This window comes from Alosa alosa, chromosome 9, assembly GCF_017589495.1.
Source record: "Alosa alosa isolate M-15738 ecotype Scorff River chromosome 9, AALO_Geno_1.1, whole genome shotgun sequence".
Taxonomy (NCBI): Eukaryota; Metazoa; Chordata; class Actinopteri; order Clupeiformes; family Clupeidae; genus Alosa; species Alosa alosa.
Window position 1 is genome coordinate 15363029 of NC_063197.1, and position 21862 is coordinate 15384890.

General features: G+C 41.5%; 1 protein-coding gene across 1 annotated transcript; it reads right to left on the minus strand.

Moving 5' to 3' along the window:
- Positions 1 to 6829: 6829 nt before the first annotated feature.
- Positions 6830 to 20872, minus strand: scp2b (sterol carrier protein 2b). Its single transcript, XM_048253590.1, has 5 exons — positions 20704 to 20872; positions 15479 to 15578; positions 12921 to 13050; positions 11010 to 11089; positions 6830 to 7832 (listed from the first exon to the last, which is right to left on the minus strand). The coding sequence occupies exons 1-5, from the start codon at positions 20745 to 20747 to the stop codon at positions 7737 to 7739; spliced, it is 450 nt and encodes a 149-aa protein (XP_048109547.1). The 5' UTR covers positions 20748 to 20872; the 3' UTR covers positions 6830 to 7736.
- Between the last annotated feature and the right edge of the window lie 990 nt (positions 20873 to 21862).

Here is a 21862-nt window from a genome sequence, read left to right on the forward strand (position 1 = left end):
CCCTTAGATAGAAATTCTGCTTGTACATCTGCTTTCATTGTAATCTGCACAGCCTCACCGAAATAGTGCTCAAAGCCCCTGCCAGCTTACAACAAATATAAATAGGATCTGCACCAGTATGGGCCAATAGATTGGAAACTTTAAAAAACGTTTACTCAATTTCAGATCCAAGGGAGACATAATTGTGATGTTATGTCATCAGTAGCTTATCATTATATAGTGTAGGTTGTTGGATAATTATCCTATGTTTGATCAGCATACATGGTTATCAGTATGACAGTACATCATATCACTGGAAAACTGCTTGATTGGGGCAATACTGTACATCGATAGGTTGCTGTAAAATATCAGGTCTCTGGTCTGCCTGTTTGATACACAGGTGGTGTTTGTGTTTTTATCACTCCTCATTTCATGTGAGCATGCCATTGAACGTCACAGACATACTCCAGCCGCTTCCACTGCATCCTCATCCCAGCCAATGCATTTGTCGTCCCAGTCATTATACCTGTCAACGAGGGGAGAAAAAATAGCAACAGTCTAGACTACCTTCTTGCGTCTGAAATGTGTTTTACATCAAACTGACCAGGATGTATTATTTTAGCTGAGGCAGAGCGCTCTCTTCCAGGTGATAAAATAGTGTTCTCCCTTGTGCTCCTGTCTGCATGTTCGCTGAAGAGTTAAGTCAGGAGTTTTGTCTGCAACACCAGTTTGGCTCGGCATTAGGCACTAAATCACAGGAAAGCAAGGGATCCAGAGGGGCATTACAACTACTGTAAATACAAGCTGGAGCCGCTGATTAAAGCAGCGGGTTCAACTTCTGTACAGGGACGGTCCATCCCCTAGGGGAGAGAGGGAAGGGAGCAGGCACAGGGGCACACAAATCTGTCTAAATCCTCTTGCGAGGCTGGGGTGAGGCAGGATGATCTGTTACCTACGGGTTTCAGGGAGGAGAGAGAGACGTTCCAGGCCTAAATCTAAAACTGCGTCCAACATTTTTGCACTGTGGTGGCAACCCATATAAGGCCTTTGGTGCTTTTAGTGGCCCCTACCTCTCATATCTAGGCAGGACGTGTTTTTTTTTTTATCTGCTTCCATTGGTCTCTCTCTTTCACACACACACAATCTCTCTCTCCCTCTCAAGCTCTCTCACTCTGGCTCAGAGTAATATCGGAGCATTTCCTGTGCATTTCTGTCCTGTGCATTTATGTCCTGTCTCTCTCTCTCTCTCTCTTTCTCTCTCTCTCTTTTTCTCTCTCTCTCATGCAGCCGCAGGTGAATGCTATCTCCTCTGGGGAGCGACATGCTCCTCGCCCCCGTCCTGTGGAATAACACACATCATGGAAACCGTCCTCGTCTCCCAGAGAGGGAGCAGGCTTCGAGCTGAAGAGGCCCATTTACTTCCAGTTGCCAATTTTTATTTATCTGTGAGGGGAAAAACAGGTGCAATTTCCAGGAATGGCAAAAAAAGAATGCGCACTTCCCATCCTATTGTGTAAGAGGACATTGGAACAAATACAACATAAATGAGGAGTAAAAAGGAAAAGGGTTATACACTTACCAACACCCTAATCTGTCCTAGTGGCCCATTAGATAAGGGCAAGTGATATTTTAGGAACCTCAGTTTGAAAGCTGTCAAAAAAAGATTGCATTAATACATTTGTAAGAAATGCAATCTACTTACACATCTGTAAATCTGTACCTGTGGTTGTACTATACTTTTGACTATCAGTGTGATGGGTCATTTATAACATCCAGTTGACGAGACGTTGACGGCTGTGAATGCCTCATATTATTAATCTCAGGGATTCTCTTTTCAATACGTTGAACCCTAACCCTGTCTGCAACACTTGCTTTATTGTTATTCTACATGTATTCACCCCATGGTACTTTACATGGTTGAACTGAACAACAAGCTGAAACAGTAATGTACGATTCTCCCCTGGCCAAATATGATAATAATCTTCAGGCATCTCCAACTCACTGCCCCACATTTCCTCTTCATTGGAACCAACTCAAGGACAAAAACAACAACCTCTAGGCTCTGACGTGAGGAATTCACCGCACTCCCCTGCGAACCGTCAGCTCTATACTGTAACTAATCAAACGTATGAAATCTGCAGCACGGAATGTATTCTCTACCACGTGTGTCATTCGTTCCAGTGTTGTTAACGGAGAGAGAGACTTCAAAAAGGTCAGCCTTACAATAATGATAATAATAATAATATAATAATAATAATAATCTTTATTTGTATAGCACCTTTCATACACAGAATGCAGCTCAAAGTTCTTTACATTTGGAGCACTTAATACAATTTGTGTCACCGTTCTTTACAGTATTAAATAACTAGTCCTCAATGTATTCGCTGTCCTTTCACCACTATGAAACATGAAAGCAGGTGGTGTCCTACTTGAAACATGACTGCTCTGCAATGCCTTTAGGAATGGAACCTAAAGGCCTGATTAAATAGTTTCCTACCATCTACTAATGGTGTAATTTTGTCTATGGTTTTGAAAATGGTGTGTCGGCGAGAGAGGTACATAATTTCTTAAAATTACGCTCAGTCCTCAGGCACAGGCTAAGCTTTTACAGTTAAGATAGGTAATTACTATTTTATGCTTTAACTAAACCACTGGCACAAAATTACACTGAAATGTTTTCAGGTGCAGGTGGGAGGAAAATTATCCTGAGTGTAATGAATTATTCATATTTATGATAGGTATTCATAATATTCATTTTTATGATAGGGCTATGTGAATATCAGTGACCTGCTTTCCATGGACTCCTTCTCAGAGTGCTTTTGGCTCTTAACACTTTAATTACTGACCAAGTTCCTCGGGAGGAGGGGATCTCACATGTTTATTGCTAATCATAATATAAATAAGAGTAAACACGTCTCATATGGAAAGGTATGAAAAAAAGGGTCACCAACAGAGGGAGGATATAAGGATGCAAACGTCCTGTTTTTCTAGCCTCTGTTTACAGCTATGGAACATTTTTTTAACATCCTCTTTTGATGTCTCTGAAGTGTGTATTCATTTTGTTTTTGTGACAAGGCACTGTTTCTACTAAACAATAGCTCAAACAGACACTGAGACAAATAAAAAATACTCATCTGCATCCACATCACTGGAAGGCAGCTGTGTGTGAGTGAGCGTGGAGTGGAGTCCTGCTCTGCAGCTTTTACCAGTGGAGACTCCAGAGGCCCCGGAGAGCGGGAGAGTACGGAGCCAGTGGAAACTGGGTCAGAGCTCATTAACAGCTACGGGCTCTCCAGCCGCACGTCCAGAGTTTTCAAGGGGAAAAACAAAAGCGTGGCAGTCTGGAAACAGGTCACCGTCGTCAAAGTTTTGTTGGGAGAGTCAGGGGGAGGAGAAGGAGGAAGACATGACAGCCCAGACAAAGAATCCTCAGATCTCTCTTTTTGAAAATGACTTTTTCCTTGTGGTGCAGATAAAGACTAACACACCATTAAAACAACAAAAAAGTTTCAGTGTAGCACTTTCAGTTGAGAGTTCAAATAAGCGCAACTCAACAAACCAAGGAGAAGGTCAGTAACACATACTGCAGGTCCACCGCACTTCCTGCAACTCTTCAAATGTGCTTCTTGACCACATCACGATTCTGCCATTTATTGGCTGATTCGAAGAAATACAACAATGGGAAATCTCCATTAAAATTACAGGTATCGGTAACGTGAAGGTTCTCTGCTACCATTGAAGGGGAGAATGGAGGCACTCCAATACAAAAGAAAAATAAGTCACATTCACTACTTTCAGTCCTTGACTGAGACAAAGCAGTGACCGCTTGCAAAAATCAAAAAAAGTTATTTTTTCCATCATTATTTTTTACACCATTTCCCATTATTAAAGTTTACTACAAAATTGTGGGCCCAACACACATGGAGTACTTGTTATTATTATTCATCCAACAGACATGACCCACACTACTGTATTTATGCAATCATAACTGTGGAACAGGAAGCTGTTGTCTCTCTCACTGCATATCCAAAGGCCTTGAAGTGCGGCAAGGGCGCATTTCAAAACTGTGACTCAGTGGCTTGGAAGGTGGAGAAGCTGTTCAGCAACTGGAAGGTTTCTGGTCCATCCCTGAAGTGTGACTGAACAACACACTGAAACCCAAACTACTTCCAATACAATATATACAGCTCTGGAGAAATTAAGAGACCACTGCACATTTTTCTGATGTCATCCTATGGTTGTTGAGTGACATTCGAATGAGTTGACGGTCATATTCAAAATAAGAAGACCACTGCAAATTTGAATATGACCGTCAACTCATTCGAATGTCACTCAGCAACTGTAGGATGACATCAGAAAAATGTGCAGTGGTCTCTTAATTCTTTCCAGAGCTGTATATACAGTAAGCACGTGAATGTGATGCATTAATCTGTAATGAGTTTGGAGTGCTTGGAGTAGATACATACTGTAAATGCAGTCCACAGCAGCCGTGGCCTATTGGTTAAGGAATCACACTTATGACCTCAGGGTGGTACACCGACACTGGGTACCCAATATAAAGCGCAATCAGACAAGATGCAGACTTTTGCAGATGCGCCTTCTTTATGCTGTTTCGTTATAGACCTCTGAAGTTCGCCTACAAAAAAGAACCAAAACGGCCATCTTTGCCCATATAAGGAGATCCAGGTGTTAATTGAAGCTAACTACCTATGGCAAGTTCTATTGCAAGTTAGACAGGGGTAGCAAAAATCTAAGTTTGCCGTCTTAGCGTACCGAAGATCACAGTACCCATTCGAAGGCAGAGGACAAAAGTGTGTTGAGCAAATCGTCTGCATTTCAGACTTCTTTGTCCCCGTGAGAGTTTAATAGGTGTGATCATTCAAAATCCCCATGTTATTTTCCCATAGGAAAAATCACAAGATACCGGATCTCAAAGATGACAGCTTTTTTGTAGGCGAACTTCAGAGGTCTATTGACATTAGGCTATTTGCATGCTGCTTACACACCCAGAGCACCTCACATTTTACAAGCAGTAAACTGCACACGGTCTGATTGCGCCCTTAAACAAGACACCTAATTTTCAGCTCCTCTAAATCTGTGCTCACTATAGTGTTAATTTCGTCAGACGAGACGAGAGGAAATATGTTCGTCAACAACCTTTTTTTTCATGACTAAGACGAGACGATGACGAGACGGCAGTCATGTCCTAAAACACTGACTAAGACTATCTTAAGATGCATTATTGTTGACGAAAAAAGACGAGACTAAAATGTTTTGCATGAAATAAAAACTAAGATAAAATCTCTCTTAATTTTCATCTACAAAATGAGAAGACAGAATATTTAGCTGTTACGTTTTCAAAATATTCGAATGAGTTCATAATGCCAACAGCTTTCCTGTAGGCTAGTCCTCGTGCTGTTGCTGCAACCCTGTGGCTGCAACTAAACTACATGGAACAAGAACACTGGAGATTTTTGCCAGAGTTAGCAAGCTAACTACCTAAGCTTTATGCCACAATGCTACATACCCAGAAGTTGAAGCTTCTCTCATACAAATTAACATCCCCAGAATGTCCATACGAAAATGTTCATCATGTAATGTCAACTATTTAACTAGTTAGACTGATGATGCAAGTAAGCTAATATGGAAAGTTAAGCTAGCAAGTTAGCTATGGCTAAGATGGAGAGTCTGTTTGGGGAATGTGTTGTGTTTAGTATATCGCCATCTAGTGGCCGGAGTAAAACATTAATACTTTGGTCTACGACAGTGTTTCTCAAACTTTTTCAGTTTCAGGACCACTTAACTAACCCTAGCTAAAAAAAAAAAAGATTAGACCTACTTCAACAGTAGCCTATAATTAGTCTACACTATAGGCTTACTCACTGAACCACCTTGCTTATCGTCTTTGCACTTTGCTTATTGTGTGGATTCATACTGTATGATTTAAACTGGCATATCTTACATAGACAGTGTTGCAGAACTGTTTTTACATACAAGTTGGTTCAATATTGCAAACAACTCATCTATATTATATTTTACCACGTCTGCTCGCGGACCACTTGGGATAGCTTGCGGACACTAGTGATTTCCTGACCACACTTTGAGAAACACTGGTCTACGAATATGACAGTGGTCCAGTCGAATCTTTTACTGTCTATGGTCAAATCCCAGCCGAGCTATAACTGTAGCTCGACTTACCTGTGCATGTAAACATACTGACTGACAAAAATGACTGACAGAATGAGTAATTATAACAGCCCTGTGGACACACAATATTGTTGGAAAATTGAGATGTGTGAAACACTATTTGACTCAAATGGTAATCAGAAATAATTTGTTATAAAAAAAAAGACTAAAATGTGTTGACTAAAACTGACTAAGACTAAGATACCTTTAGTTTTCTTTTGACTAAAACTAGACTAAAATGCCAGAGACTTTTTAGTGGACTAAAACTTGACTAACAAAAATGATATTTGAATGACTAAATATGATAAAGACTAAAAAGGACATTTCGTCACAAGACTAAGACTAAGACTAAATTAAAAATAGGTGGCAAAATTAACACTAGCTCACTAACCACGGATGAGTAAAATGCAGTGAAAGAATTTCCCTCAGGATCAACGATAATATCTATCTGAACACACTTCATTCAATCAGTAGTACTATTTATTTCAAAATGGTCAAATATATCTTCAGTGACATGAAAGACATCAATTTACATCAGTTATTAGGATGTTCCAGAAAGACATTAGATTCCCAATATAACTGAATAGGAATGCGGCAGATGAAGAGCTGATTCAGATTAACAGCTCAAGTGGTACCATCATTAATCAAAAGCACTCAGGGTCAATTCAATCATACTCAAGGTTTATTTAGTATAAAATCTAACATCCACTGGGCAATTATTAAGAAAATTCTTAAAAGTGGCCAAAGTCAAGGGTATCTGTAGAGTGTGCACAACTGTAACAAGAGCAAAAGTGACAACATGAGTCTGAAACCACTGACATGGTACAGTACAGCTGAGAATCCAGCTGAATAATTAAAGAAAGTACTCAAACAATATATACAATGCGTAGTGGTTTCATTTCTTTTGACATCATCTTCAAATACAGCCCTTAGACAGTATCAATGTTTAAGGAAGAATGTTTTCTCTCTTTTCAAGGCGATCGCAACATGTCAACACAGAGTCGTTGGAATCTGGAGTGTACTGCAAACACTTGACGGCTTTCTCAGTTGTCACAAGAGTGAGAGTAGACACACACACACACACACACACACACACATTCTCTCACACACACACACAGGGACGTGTGGAATCACTCAGGTAGAGTAACATGTACCGGATATTTTCACATAAAGGAAATAAAATGATGCCCCTCTTTATTTCCTCTCTTTTTTTAACAGAAACGTTTCAGTCACTAATCGATCAAGTTGCATTAATATTAAAAAAAGTATGCCCTGGTGCACACCTAGAGTCTCTACCAATCTAGAGTGTTGTTACCTTGTTAGGAAAAAACAAAAAAACAAACAGCAGAAAAGTGAAAGGAGCAGAAATAAGAGGACACGTCCTTCCTTTGTTGTCTCCAATTTCTCTCCCGTCACTCCCAAATTCGTATAAATGAAGCCAGAGTCTGGTCTTGCCTGGTCTCATCCACGTCGGTGAATCTCTGCGGCCCAGTCTACGGAGGGTTGTGGGCTGTGGGTGTGTGGAGTGGGATGGAGGGCTGTGAGCCCCCCTCCCCCCTGCCCTCCACCCCTTACAGCTTGGCTTTGCCTGGCTGCAGCTGCAGGTTCTGGAGCTTCATGGCCAGGCCCATGTTCCCTGTGATCTTCAGCTTGCCTTGGAAGAAAGCCTTTGATGGAGAGGGGATGGAGAGAAACACATTTCACCAGAGGCCAGGAAAACACACACAAGGAATAGCTAGTGCCTTTTGAATCCTGCAGGATTCATTCATAACTGATAAAAAGGGGGGCATGGGGGTCTCGCAGCTCTCTGTGTGGGGGTTAAATTGGCTGGTATTCCTGGCTTCCTGATGGAGAGGCACCCCTCTGATTCCTCTATAGCACCCTCAATCAATGTGTCTGGATGAAAGGAAGGCCACAGGAGTAGAGAGCTTGAAAACCCAGAGGGCATGTATGCACACTCTCCACTGTGACTAACAGGAGCACTGACAGGGACGCAGGGAGAGAAAAATAAGCTAATATCACTGGGCTTGAGAAAGAGCTATATTTACTCCATTTCATACCTATAACCAGGAAGGTCTCCTGATGCTTGAATCTAAATTAACGAGACCTTTTGAAGCAGTTCAAACTGAAGATCAAACTGCTACATGACCATGGCTTGGCCGGCTATGGCACCACAAAATGTGGAGCAGCGGCAGCCTGAACATTGGTCGGCCCAGGATCAATGGACCCTTTTCTCCGCAGCCATTTTTCACATTAAATACACTAGTGTAGTGCGGTTCAAACATGCCATTCCTGTAGAAAACCCGTAGCCCAGTTACATGCCCGCAGGTATGCCTGCTTAAAAAACTAGGATGATAGGGAAAACATCATTCCAGCTAAGCTTGTTGTCTAGCTGTGTGGCATTTTGAAACGTCCTTAAATTGGGGACCATAGTCCATCACTTGTTTTAATTTGGGACCTTGCAGTCGGAATTGTTGTTGGTTTATTCAAACCCTCAAGTCCAAAGTAGCCTGGGCTATTCGAAGGGTCAGTTTATTGCACATCATTTTTACATTATTTTGAACAGCCACTGCATACCCGTGTTTGTTGCCGTGTTGTTGCAAAATCCACAGAATAATTTTATGCAAGCAAACTGCATACAGGGAGTCTTTATTGTTGATGTCAGGCATTATATAATAATCTTGCATCTTGACCCGTGATTCAGTGCTGCCAAAACTTCTCTTACCCCCTCTATCTCTGGTCCTGTGCTGTGCTGTGTGAGAACGGGAGTGGCTACAGAAGAGTGGAGAAAGCCAATGTGTGCTTCTTTTACCAAAATAATTAACAATATCTTTTGCATTACTATTCCAAACAACATCAAATTTGGCACTGCCTGTACTCGTGCCTGTAGCAAGACACCTGCCAACTTTGAAATCAATCAGACTAATGGTTCGAGAGATATGTGAATAACAGACAGACAGACAGACACAGACGTTCCTGTAATTTATAGATACAGTAGCTGGCAAGCCCAGGTGTTACTAAGATTTTTCCTCCCTCAAATTGCAAAATAATTCCATCCACACGGATAAACAAAAACAGCCATTGAAGGTTGTCAAGAACACGTCAGCGATACTGGCCAATCGGAAACTCTGTTTTCACCTGTCCACACACAAACACTGAGTTTTAGTGTGGACAAAAGGCCAAAACACGAGGCCACATAAACAGAGACCACATCCATGTGTTCCGCAGAAGGTTTTGCAGTGCTTCATATTGCACTCGTGGACTTAAGATCATATATACGTGCAAAAAAGCTTTCATCAACTCTTAATTTCAGTGGTATGGGAAAAAGCATTGGCAGTGGACACAAGAAGGTCACTGAAAACCATGTGGAGAATCATTTTGCCTTTCTGATGCACTGATTGAGTCTGATCAAGGCCTCAAGTTTGATTCATTGAGTGGTTTTCGTGGCCAAATGGAAATGCATGGATTCCAGTTGCTGCTACTGGAAGAAACTGGAATCCATGCATTTCCACTGAATTATTTTTGGAATTTGATCCCTTATCATAACTGTTCATTCTTACTCGTTGCTCGACTTATCGTGACTAAATTCAAGATGGCTGCAAACGCTAAACTTCGTGAAGATACTGTCTGTATAAATCGTCTTGTAAGTAAACTACCAGTGCTTTTTCAAAGTTCTCAATGTCTCGTTTTAAATGTCAGGGCCCTCGGAAGTCTACCAATGAAGTGTGGAGATACATTGAGCCTCGTAAATGGGTGTAAAACAGTGATTTATTTGCATGGCTAGCCCGATGCCGAAGCACCACTATTGAAAAAGCTGTTGGTAGCATCGGCTAACTAGCCCCAGATTTTGGAGTGCAGGGGACAAGCCGAGATGTGCTATGAGACATACGTTCACACTCGGTATCATGTTTCAATACACTTTAGGTCAATATCACACCGGAATTCTCCTTTAAATAAATATACGAGACGTGCAACGCGCATGTGGATCCTCCATCCTCTGTAGTAATAAAGTGGATCTTCCAACCGTAGTAGTAAAGAGTGACTAGGGATTTGATCTTCACAATTTTCAGGTATGGAAACCCACACCGGTGACTGCTTCCAGATATCCTCAATAGATCATGTTCTCTTTTTCTAAGAGGAAAGAAGGGTCTGGACAGATGAATTATTTAGCTTTGTTTAAGACTAATTAGCTCCAGGTTGTCTAGACTTATTGAGTGTGAAAATACTAACGAGTAAATGCAGAGTGGCACTTCCAGAGACGAACACCTGTCAGAGTGCCAGTCCTGGACACCGCAGGGCTCCGCAGATGAGGCTACAGCGACTGCGGCGGCGCATGGCTGGGCCCCTGAGCAGGTGTGTGAAAGTTAAAGGGGGGGGCTGCCTTTTGATGGAGCTGGAGCACGCCAAAGGCAGTAAAGGACGGGGGAGCCAGCGCCTGTAAGTGTAGACAGAGCTGGCCTCCGGTGATAAAGCCACCTGGAACCCGGCTCCCCAGCCGGACCAGACCTGACCTGATACCCGACCTGGATCCACAGTGGACCTCCTCAGACTTTATGACCCCAAACTCTACAAACCAGCATGGCGCTGCATGCAGATTAGAACAGATGAAAGTTCAAGATGAGAAACACAGAGGCTTTGAGTGAGTGGGCAAAGGGAAAATAAAAAAAACGAGTCTGTTGAATCGCTTGAAGGCTTTTTCTTTTGCCATGCGCCTGCCATTGAACATGTACCATAAACATACACAAATTCCATATAAAACACAACTGTTCATGAAAAGACAAACAAAACCACTGCCGATTACTACAGTTAATAAAAAGCACATCATTGGAGTAGAGAATACTCACGGTCTGAGGATTCATTTTCCCCGTCATGAGGGCCAACAAGTCGCCGTCCGACATGGCAATGGTGCAGTCAGCTTTCTTGGCTAGGGGAGAGAAAAAAAGAGGGATTGTGGGGTTATGGGGGTATGGCGGCGGGGTGGAAAAAGAAAAAAAAAGAGGGACGAATCGGAAAATGTTAGCAGATGAAAGTGTGCTTTGGCACCGGCTGTTATTAGCACTGTCAGCACATGGGTGCCTCACGCGGTGCTAGCTCCTTTACGGAGCAAGGCGCTCAAGCTGGGGTTTGTGACTCACTCGCCTTTTCAAATCAGGCACCGAGAGGGGGACATCAGATACAGGACAGCAGACACATACTGTATACAAACACACACACACAGTGTATGCACATCCAAAACTCTCATACACAGGAATGTATCGGTCTGTATGTGTCTCTGTGTCTCTCTCTGGTCTCTCTCTCTCTCTCTCTCTCATCAAAGTGTGCACACAGGTACAAGTGTGGGCAGGAGAAGTACCCCAGGGATGCTCCTTAACATCAAGGTTTTTAAGGATTTCACTCTTAGAGCCATGGCTTGAATACGCACTGCTTATTTGGTATGTAGAAATGGCTTGAGGATATGGGCCTATGATTTGCCCGGCGACACCATAGCTTACCTTGTCAATCCCTCCTGATATCATTAAAAGCCGAACTACATATTGAAAGGAGTAGTAATGACTGACCGCATCTTCTGGTGCCTATTAAAGATGAATTATTTAACTGCTCAAAGACCAATGGTTTACCCGAGGCCTACAAATGAATGGCTTGTCTTTGAATGCTGTTCAGTTTTAAGTCCCTCACACCTTCAGTTGTTATTCCCCCACTAAGAGAGGCAAATATACAGTACACACATGGGACAGCGCAAAAAGCAACTTAGCCAATCTGCACAAGGTGAATGCTGGGACTTTTTCAGTTTACAGTGAATGTACTATACCTGCAGCTAATCGAGAAATAAAGACACAATCTGGATTGCACCTGCTTTTATAAGGCGTAAAAATGTAACTGCATAACAGACGTACTGGGGTGCGTTTCCCAGAACCATATTTGCTAACCTCTCAAGACCTTTCTGTTTAATGATCACTTCTCCTCCACACCAAACACATAGCTCCATACAGATAACTTGTCTTTGTTGTATTGTTAGTTTTTTTTAGCTGTTTACAGTTGATTCCATTGTTGCAAAGCCTGCCTCCAGGCTCAACCGTCGTCCTACTATTGTTGTTATAGTTACCATTCATAAGCATTGATATGGAACGGCGTTTAAACATAGGTGTAGTATATCCCTTTTTAAACGACACCCTTTTCAACCTAGACCAATGTAAACTTATTACAGTGCCACCTTGAGGCCAACATCTCATATCATTTTCATATCACTTTACATTTAGGCCTTTCTAAAAATCACAGAGAATAGGGTTACTGCAGCTTCAGTACTTGGACCCCTAATCACTGCACTCCAGCAGCACACTAAAGGCAGTTTTAGGAATCAGCAGTTGCTACACATCACAGATTTTTAAATGCATTGGCGAAATAATAGCCAACATGTGATGCGATCTAGGAAAACCCTTCACATGGTGCACTCAGAAATCCTTGATTTTTGCTCCTTTTTAACCCTCTCTGGTGAAGTTTAATCAATTTAAGATTCTGATACCATCCTAGCAACATTCTGGACACTTTCTCCTAGCAAAATCCAGGATACCATTCTCCCAAAATCTTGGATGTTGCTAGGACGGTATCAGAATCTTAAGTTAGTAAAATTGCACCATGTGAAAGGTTTTCCCAGATCGAATCACAAAAATGCTCTAACATGTTGGTACAACTGCCCTTCAAGTTTTACATTGTAAAGTCCAACATTGGTTGGTTGCTTGTTAGAGTTATTACCGTACCTGTGTCATTGTGAACGCAGCCGTTGCCATTTTTCACGTCCACAATCCAGGTGGCCTCTTTACCATCTGGTCCGTCCTTGACTTTGAATGCAAAAACCCCACCGATTTTCTTCACAAACTGCTCCCCATCCTGCGAGGTAATAGTTAACTACTGTTTAATTCTTTATCTTTTTTTGTATGTATTCAAATGTAGAGACATGCCGCTTAGATTTTGTTGCTTTCTTGTTGTGGAACAAAACATGAGGAAATATCTTCCCGACAAAGACAAACAGACGTAAAATCAACCCAATACAAAAACATCGAACTGGTAATGTGAAACAGATTGCTTGCTGTCCCTGCCAGCATAATTGCATAAAAGAAGTGGATGAAAACTAGGCCATGGGCCCTCTCTTTTGCAAGAACTTGTTGCAGGGACTTAGTGCACAAATACTGTAGGACTATGGAAACGATACAAAGGCAAACACTCAACAGCGAGTGCTAAAATTTGCTCGAGGGGAAAATTTGAGGAAACCAAGGAGGTAAAGTAGTAAAAAAATAACACCCTGTTAAATATCCTATGCCACCAATATTCAGAGAGCATGCCTGACACAAGTCTAAACAACACACTGCTCAGCTGGATCCTGAATTCTTCCATTATGAGCCAGGACTTCATCTCTCTCAGTCTGAACTTACCGGAGGGAGTAGTAGACCACTACCTTTAAATACATTTGTGAATTTGCACTGGGAGTGGGAGTTTGCAGTGGCATATGGTTGAATGGAATAGCAGCGGTAGAGGAAATAACAACAGCATTAATAATCGGCTGGCCCTGACATGTTGTGAGCTTGGATGAAAGTACTTGCTGTGAGCTAGCAAGTCATGACCTGAAGCCAAAGCTCAGAAGAACTGAGTTGAAAGTGTAAAAGTGTAGTCATCCTGTTTTTGATATATATATATATATATATATATATATATATATATATATATATATATATATATATATATATATATAAAAAAACACTGAGCAGGTCAGCAAGACAAAAGAAAGGATAAGAGAAAGAGAGAATGAGAAAGAGAAAACAAGAGAGAGAAAGATGGAACGAGAGAGAGAAAGAGAGAATAAGAAAAGAAACCAAGCAGGAAGTTTCACAGCTGCGATCAGACAGACAATAAAAAGCTGATGTGAGGGGGTTTTTTTTGCTTCCATTTTCCTTTTTTCCAGTTCTTATGAAACTATAGAAAAGGGGGATGAAATCTGGCTGACTGGCAAACAAATCCAACCTAAATGTTTTTCACATCCAGATGCCTGGGCTCCGACAGCCGCTGATGCTTTATGCAGCTTCTGCTCAACATGACAACAGAGCTGGCCTACACATTCCCCACACCGGCGGCCAAGTGCAGCTGCCTGCGAGATAAAGGCCCCTGGCTGCCCACCACCGTACCGTACGTGACTCCAATTCACCTATTCTCCATTCATCAGATTTGCTTGGTGAAAGGATCCCTGCACCATACAAATAAATGTTTACTGTTCCAGTAGAATGCTGGAATTGAAAATATAGCCGTATTGAAAAGGAAGAGCACTCTGGTACCTAGGCTTGAGAATTGGTTCCAGGTTCCGGTTTGGAACTAGTTCCAAACGTTCCGATCCATCGGAATCGTACATGTCCACACGTTAACAATTCCACTAACGATTCCGAACATTTTAGAAATATTTACTTTTTTAGAAATTCAACTTCTGCATTGATATTGCACACTTGGTATTCATTCTCTAAAACCACTTTAAATTAGACATTCAAAGCCAACAACTCTCAAAGCCATCCTATAAGTGTTCAGCAAATGGTACAGGAATCGATATGGGAATCGATAAGCAGACTCGACAATGGCATCGATGCCCATCCCTACTGGTACCTGCTGGCTTCTCATGTGGAGCGGCACTTAGAAGCAATGTGAACTTCTGAGTTTAAAAAATGGCACTTACTAAGTGCTCAGACTCGCTTTAAGTCGAGCTAGTAAAGGCCATTCCACACTACTAACGATTACCATAACTATGATTTTAAATATTGCCCTAAGTAGTAAGAATGATAACATCGACATGGCACACTATAATGAAAATGACAGGGAGAATGATATTGTTGGAGATCACTTTCAGAGCAATTTTGTGAACAACAGGAATCCAACAGAACAGTGGATCAGAATCTATCAATTATAGGCATCACATTACTGGACATGAAGAATATTCCTGAATGGCTTCCTTATCGTTGGTCAGTGTGGATGTGCATATCATTATCTATAGCTTTCTTTATAGTTACTATTAGCAGTGTACCTACCTAATTTACCTAACTTTGGGGGTATCTTTAAAATCATGCCGTCACAGTGTAGCACTGTAGCTGCCTGGCTACTCTAGCAAGGACAGTCCCTGTGATGAGGGTCAAAATAAACTATTCCAATTCAATGGTATGAACAAGCTTTGAAAGTCTACAATGTTTTCCACAAGGTAGCAGACCTGGCAGACCAAAGAAGAAACCTGAGGTTTATGATAAGGACTGGCAGATTGAAATGGCAATTATTACAGGCTGGATACCTCTTGTAGCTTCTTGTTGATCTCCTGGAAGACAGCATGTGCTTTGAAGCCGTCCAGGTCACCAGCTGCACTGGTGCATACAGCCTTGATCTGTGGAGCACTGTGGAGAAAGAGAGCACTTCAGAGAAACAGGCTAGATAACATGCATTCTTTCTCTCTCAGACACACGTACAAATGCACAGTAAAAAGCCTATGCAATCACAGAAACCAATATACAAATGAAATACACTCAAAGGCCAATTGAAAAATGGACACGTAACAAATGTTGAACATGAACCAAGATTTCTTACGCAACCATCTCATACTTTCCCACTCAAACCTTATCAAACAGGAATCTACATAGCAACACTGTGGAGACAAATCAGAGTCAAAACATTTACTCGTCGTTGAAGAAGAAATGTTTTTGTTAGAACCCACAGATCTTATGAACAAAGGCATTTCTCTTTTTTAAAATAAAAAAGTCTGCTTTCAGGGGAACTATTGTAGCATGAAATGCAATCTGTGGGCACAAAAGATCCGTTGTCATGGTTGACTATCTCCCCAGAAACATCCAGGAAACAGCTCTGAGAACCTCTGTCGAAATGAGCACCAAACTTCAGTCAGACTTGGCCCTGCCTTTTTACTGACACTGAAGCGCAGAACAACGAGAAAGGCTGGTGTCCTTCTTTCTCTTTCTAGGTTCTCCTTGGTCAGCTATTTGCATGTATTGTACCATGGAACTAATGTGTAAATCTTGTGTACAAATATTTTGCCATAGTCTACAATCCTCCTTTGACAGGACGACCAAGAGGGCTGCAGAAATGCGAAGCAAAATCTTCATGGTAGACAGTCACCTGAATAGCCCACCTTGCCAAAGACGCATGCATTGTTAAGGAAAAGATATACTGTAAAAATACTAACAATAACAAATGAGATTTTGATTTCCTCCATACTGCAATAAGCTCAGAGGAGCATCTCACCTGTGGATAGTGTTAAATATTCAGCTAAGGCACCTGGCTCAAGTGCCCAAGCCTGAACTACAACAAACTCCGACCCCACCGGAATAAGACGGGAAAATCTCTGTGCTAATGGGGGTCCAACAGCAAATGTGGTAAAGTGGAGAAAGGGCAAGGGAGAGAGCTTTGTCTTTAGAAAAAAAAAAAGGTTCGTCTGCTACAGCCTACCAGAGAAGAAAAAAAGGAAGATGGGAGAACAGGATGTCCGCTAGACAGACACACAGCACAGACATGTTTTCAGCAGAGACCCCCTAATAAAAACACATGCCAGCCCCAAAGTAGAGAGACGTGCTATTTCATATTATATCTCAAAAAACACTGAATAAGCTTGTACGGCTGACATGTTGGGGCAGCCGTTGCCCACTGGTTAGCACTCTGGACTTGTAACCGGAGGGTTGCCGGTTCGAGCCCCGACCAGTGGGCCGCGGCTGAAGTATAGCCCTTGAGCAAGGCACCTAACCCCTCACTGCTCCCCGAGCGCCGCCGTTGAAGCAGGCAGCTCACTGCGCCGGGATTAGTGTGTGCTTCACCTCACTGTGTGTTCACTGTGTGCTGTTTGTGTTTCACTAATTCACCGATTGGATTAAATGCAGAGACCAAATTTCCCTCACGGGATCAAAAAAGTATACTTATACTTATATATGAAACCACCAACACCAACTCATGTTAAGGTCTTAAACATAATACTCCAGAAGGCTTTAGTCAAACAAAACAAACATAAAATTTCTGTAGTCATTTCATTAGCCAGACTTTTCTTTATCCTGTCAAATACTTATGGGTTCTATATAAATCATATAAATCTAAGATACAAACATGTATTTCACACCATTCAATCCATGACCGTTACAAACGGTTTCATTTTGTCAGTTGAAGTGAGAAGTCTCTAAACAGCAAACATTCTACTACACAAGTCGTTAAGGTACTTTGCATTGTTCCCATCTTAGAGCATCTTGTTTACCAGCCAAGAGCAAAGGGTGTTTGTGCCAATGCCTTGCAGAAAAATAATTCCTGTCTGAAAGAGTGTAGGCACAGCACATTTTTTTTGCACGGGTTGGTGAATAGATTCACAATTTTGAATAATTTAAATCTACTTAAGCCTGCCACAGGAACATTTTTGTCTTAAACTGTAATTGTGGCTGTTTATGTTTATAATTATTGATTATGACGATTTGCTGTTCCTTGCTGTTTGTTTAGTTTGATTATTTCATCTGTTATTATTATTATTTTCATGTATGCTATGACTAAACTGTTTTTTAATGATGTGTTGTATTGTTATCATAGACGGGTTTCCTGTTTACCAACAAATCTAGAGGTGCGCGCAGCCTTGGGCCAGAAGACGTCAGGTGGCTGGCTACAACATTATAAACTTAAAGGAGAATTCCGGTGTGATATTGACCTAAAGTGTATTGAAACATGATACCGAGTGTGAACGTATGTCTCATAGCCCATCTCGGCTTGTCCCCTGCACTCCAAAATCTGGCTTAGTTAGCCGATGCTACCAACAGCTTTTTCAATAGTGGCGCTCGGGCATCGGGCTAGCCATGCAAATAAATCACTGTTTTACACCCATTTATGAGGCTCAATGTATCTCCACACTTCATTGGTAGACTTCGAGGGCCCTGACATTTAAAACGAGACATTGAGAACTTTGAAAAGCACTGGTAGTTTACTTACAAGACTATTTATACAGACAGTATCTTCCGAAGTTTAGCGTTTGCAGCCATCTTGAATTTAGTCACGATAAGTCGAAATTAATGACGAAAGTAAGAATGAACAGGTATGATAAGGGATCAGATTCCAAAAATAATTCAGTGGAAATGCATGGATTCCAGTTTCTTCCAGTAGCAGCAACTGGAATCCATGCATTTCCACTGAATTATTTTTGGTGTTTTTATATAGGTGCACCCGGTTGTCTCCACGGCTCCATCGGTCCTGGTTAACACCCATGCACTGTGGCTTGGTGTGCTTGCTTGACTGGGGTTGACTGCAGCTTTCAAAAATATGACATTTTATTACTCGCAATGCACAACAGGACTGACCTTCCCACTATGTAGGTACTGATAAGCCTCTGTGCTCTTGTTGTTCTTCATGGCCGCCCCATCGACGCCCATCGGTCCTACGAGATAATTAAAAATATCTCCATATGACACTTGAGGCCACCGCCGCATGTCATCTACCCAATCTGTGGAGATAATTAGCCTCGGGTGGCAAAGTACAATCCCTCCATCCGACCTCTTGATGCTGTTTTTTTCCTCTTCCCACGTTAGCCTCTCCATCCTAATTCTGCGGGTTTTTCAACGTAGCTATTAGCAGTAGCTAGCAGACCGGAAGTTTACAGACAATGCGGAAGACAAGAACTTTTAAAAATGGGCGGGGCTGCATAAGGTGAATAGGCATGGAGATAATAAGCATCACCCCAGTTCTGAACTCCTGGTCGGCTGAATGGTGCTTTAAAGTGCTGTGGACCCCGATGCCGATATGAGTGTGGTGCAATCTGCTTTCGACATTCAACTCCGCACACCAGCATCGCACTTTGTCGCTGTGTAAATCACAATTCAGTTATATTTGGTCGGCGCCACTCCAATAAAATCTATTGTTCATCCAGTGTTTGCAAGTAAAAACTTCGGCGCTGAATGCGTGTGGGAAGTGACAGTGCACCATATAAAAATATGTCGGCGCTGGCGTCGGCTTAGTCAACATGGAATTAAAATATCACCGAAGCACTTCAAGTTTAAGCTTTAAGCCTACAAGCTAAACATTGCTTACCCTCACACTGTTACACGTGAACTGAACTTAGAGATATGACTAGGCTATTTCTGTTTGGTATACACTTCATTGAAATGCTCTAGGCCTATAGGCTACATTTTGCACACTAATATGAAAAGTTCCTTAATTTCAACTGAACTCAAAGATAATGAATATAGGCTATATGGAGTTTTTTCTGTTTATTATGCCCTTTATAATGTGTGTACATTTTGTGCATGTACTTTTGCTGTAGCATTTATTTCAGTTTATATCAGCTATATTTCTGAAGAATACACTGTTGCCTCAGGTCTGCTGCACATCTTTTGAAATAATCAAATAGACCAACGTCTTAAAGTTAAGTTAATAAAGTAACTTGCTTTGCTTTCATTTGAATCCCAATCAAGATACACTGGTAATAATTGCATTATATTGTTAATATGGACTTCTGGAAAGTTCCGAAATGCAAAATATTAGAATTTTAATCATGTGCTAAGAGATTAGAAAATGTAATCGTTTGACAGCTCTAGTTCAGACCAACGAAATGGGTGGTGCACTTATAACGGTCAAAAAGAGTGCAACGATGGGACACCTTTCACCCTCAACGGACGCCATCTTGGCTACATAGTGGAAGGGGAGTGAGCATTTTCAAACTTGTGTCAGAGACTCGTAGACGGGCTCTGCTTGTGTTGAGGAAGTTGTAGAAGCAGTGGACAACACACACTTTACAGACGTATGCAAGTTATAACATAAACTGTTCATGTGTTCACAAAGTACCACCATGTCACTGTCAGATAGAGAACACTAATAAAGTTATATTTAACTGTTCCAATCGTCATTTCCGTTAAGGCAATGGACTTGGTGTCCGATGTGACTCTATTCTGAAATTTACACACTACGCCAATAAGCACACAGTGCACTGCAGTAAAGTGTACTGCAGTGAGAATGACAAGAGAATGTCTCTAACATTAATAAATGATCTAATATAAAGTGTTCAGATATAGCAACAATTATTTAGTTGTTTAGGCCTACAGGCCCAAATTAGGCTTACGACTTTCCTATAGGCTACACATTAGATGAAAACAGTTACTAGAAAGTGAATAAAGGTAAAGGTCTGTAGTTCTTTTCAGAACCAACCGTGAAAACGTGCTATTTTGGTAAATAGGATTACACCTTACGAAAGCGGTCACCTGACATTGAGACACTGCCAATATGACAGCTAACACCACGATCTAATAGCCTATACGTACCGTTAACTGCTATACAGACTGTTGTAACAAAACGAAACAGGCTTTCAGTTTGATGTGCGTCTTAAACAACTTTGGACATGCCTAAATTAGCTGTGTGTGGACATGTTCATGTGACTTTTGGCTACAATTGAAGTTACACAAAGGACAACCAACAGATAAGTTACACATGACACTGATTCATGATGACACCGTTGTTGGATCATAGGTGTTGATAAATGGCAAATAGTTTGATCCTCACCTTATTATCTGAGATACACGCATTTTGCACAGCGTGTCAGGCATAGGCTATAACGGAGGCCGACGAAAATCAACAGTTTGAGCAGCTTGCAAGGTGGTGGGTATCGCAAATCCCACCCGGAACTTCCTTGTTCCTTGTTGCAAGACCGAAGAAGTCGAACACCGATAGAGTGGAGTCGCGTGATAGATTTACAACCCTTATCAGTGGGGGATTATGTTATCATGTTATGCCAATTAATGTTCAAACAATCACACTAAGGGCTTTCTGACACAAGTATGAAAATCAGTGCAGTAATGTGTGTATATTGTAGTCCGATGAAACATCTGGGATACAGTCAGCACAGATTTGTTGGTCCGAGAACGTAGCCTAAAGCAAGTTATTGCTGCCATCTTCTGGTCAAAAGCTATTCAGGGTCGAGACGCTGTAAAACCGAGTGATAGTAAGCCCAGTCGGTCTGTGATCAACATCGTTTGTCCACGGGCCAAGGCGGAAGTAGAGCCCATCGAATCTCCAATTTCAGAATTTCCGTAGTGTCATTATTTTATGGTTATATTAAGGATCTTTGGTTATTTTTTACAGTCTATGGGTTAAACCCAGACAGCAAAATTTGATTGCAGATAGCGGACCGCTGGTGGCATGCCACTTGTGGCCCGCCGTTGGACCACCATCTCCTTAAATTTAACTTGTCATGAATATTAAGAAATTTTATTAAAATGATGCATGAAGTATAACTGAATAAATGAAAAAATATTTTAATAGTGGCAAAAAATTGGAGCATTGTCGGCAACCCGCCAGTGGCAGAGCCGGACAGTAACAGAGTACATTTACTTGAGTACAATTTTGAGGGATCTGTACTTTACTCGAGTATCATTTTTGGGGAGTAGGCTACTCATGACTTTACTCAAGTACATTTGAGAGGCAAATATTGTACTCTTTACTCCACTACATTTCTATCCATAACCGTGAGTACCCGTTACTACTTCTAAAAAAAAAGGTAAAAAGAAAAATCAGAAACTCTCAATTTGTTGTTTCCCTCTCAAACGTGATTGGATTGTGCAGGCGCCACTGATTGCGACAGCCTATCAGCAATCACCTTTAGCTTTCCGCCAAAGTCAACTCCATGGTCAGATTTAGATAAGAGACGAAACCATGGACGAAA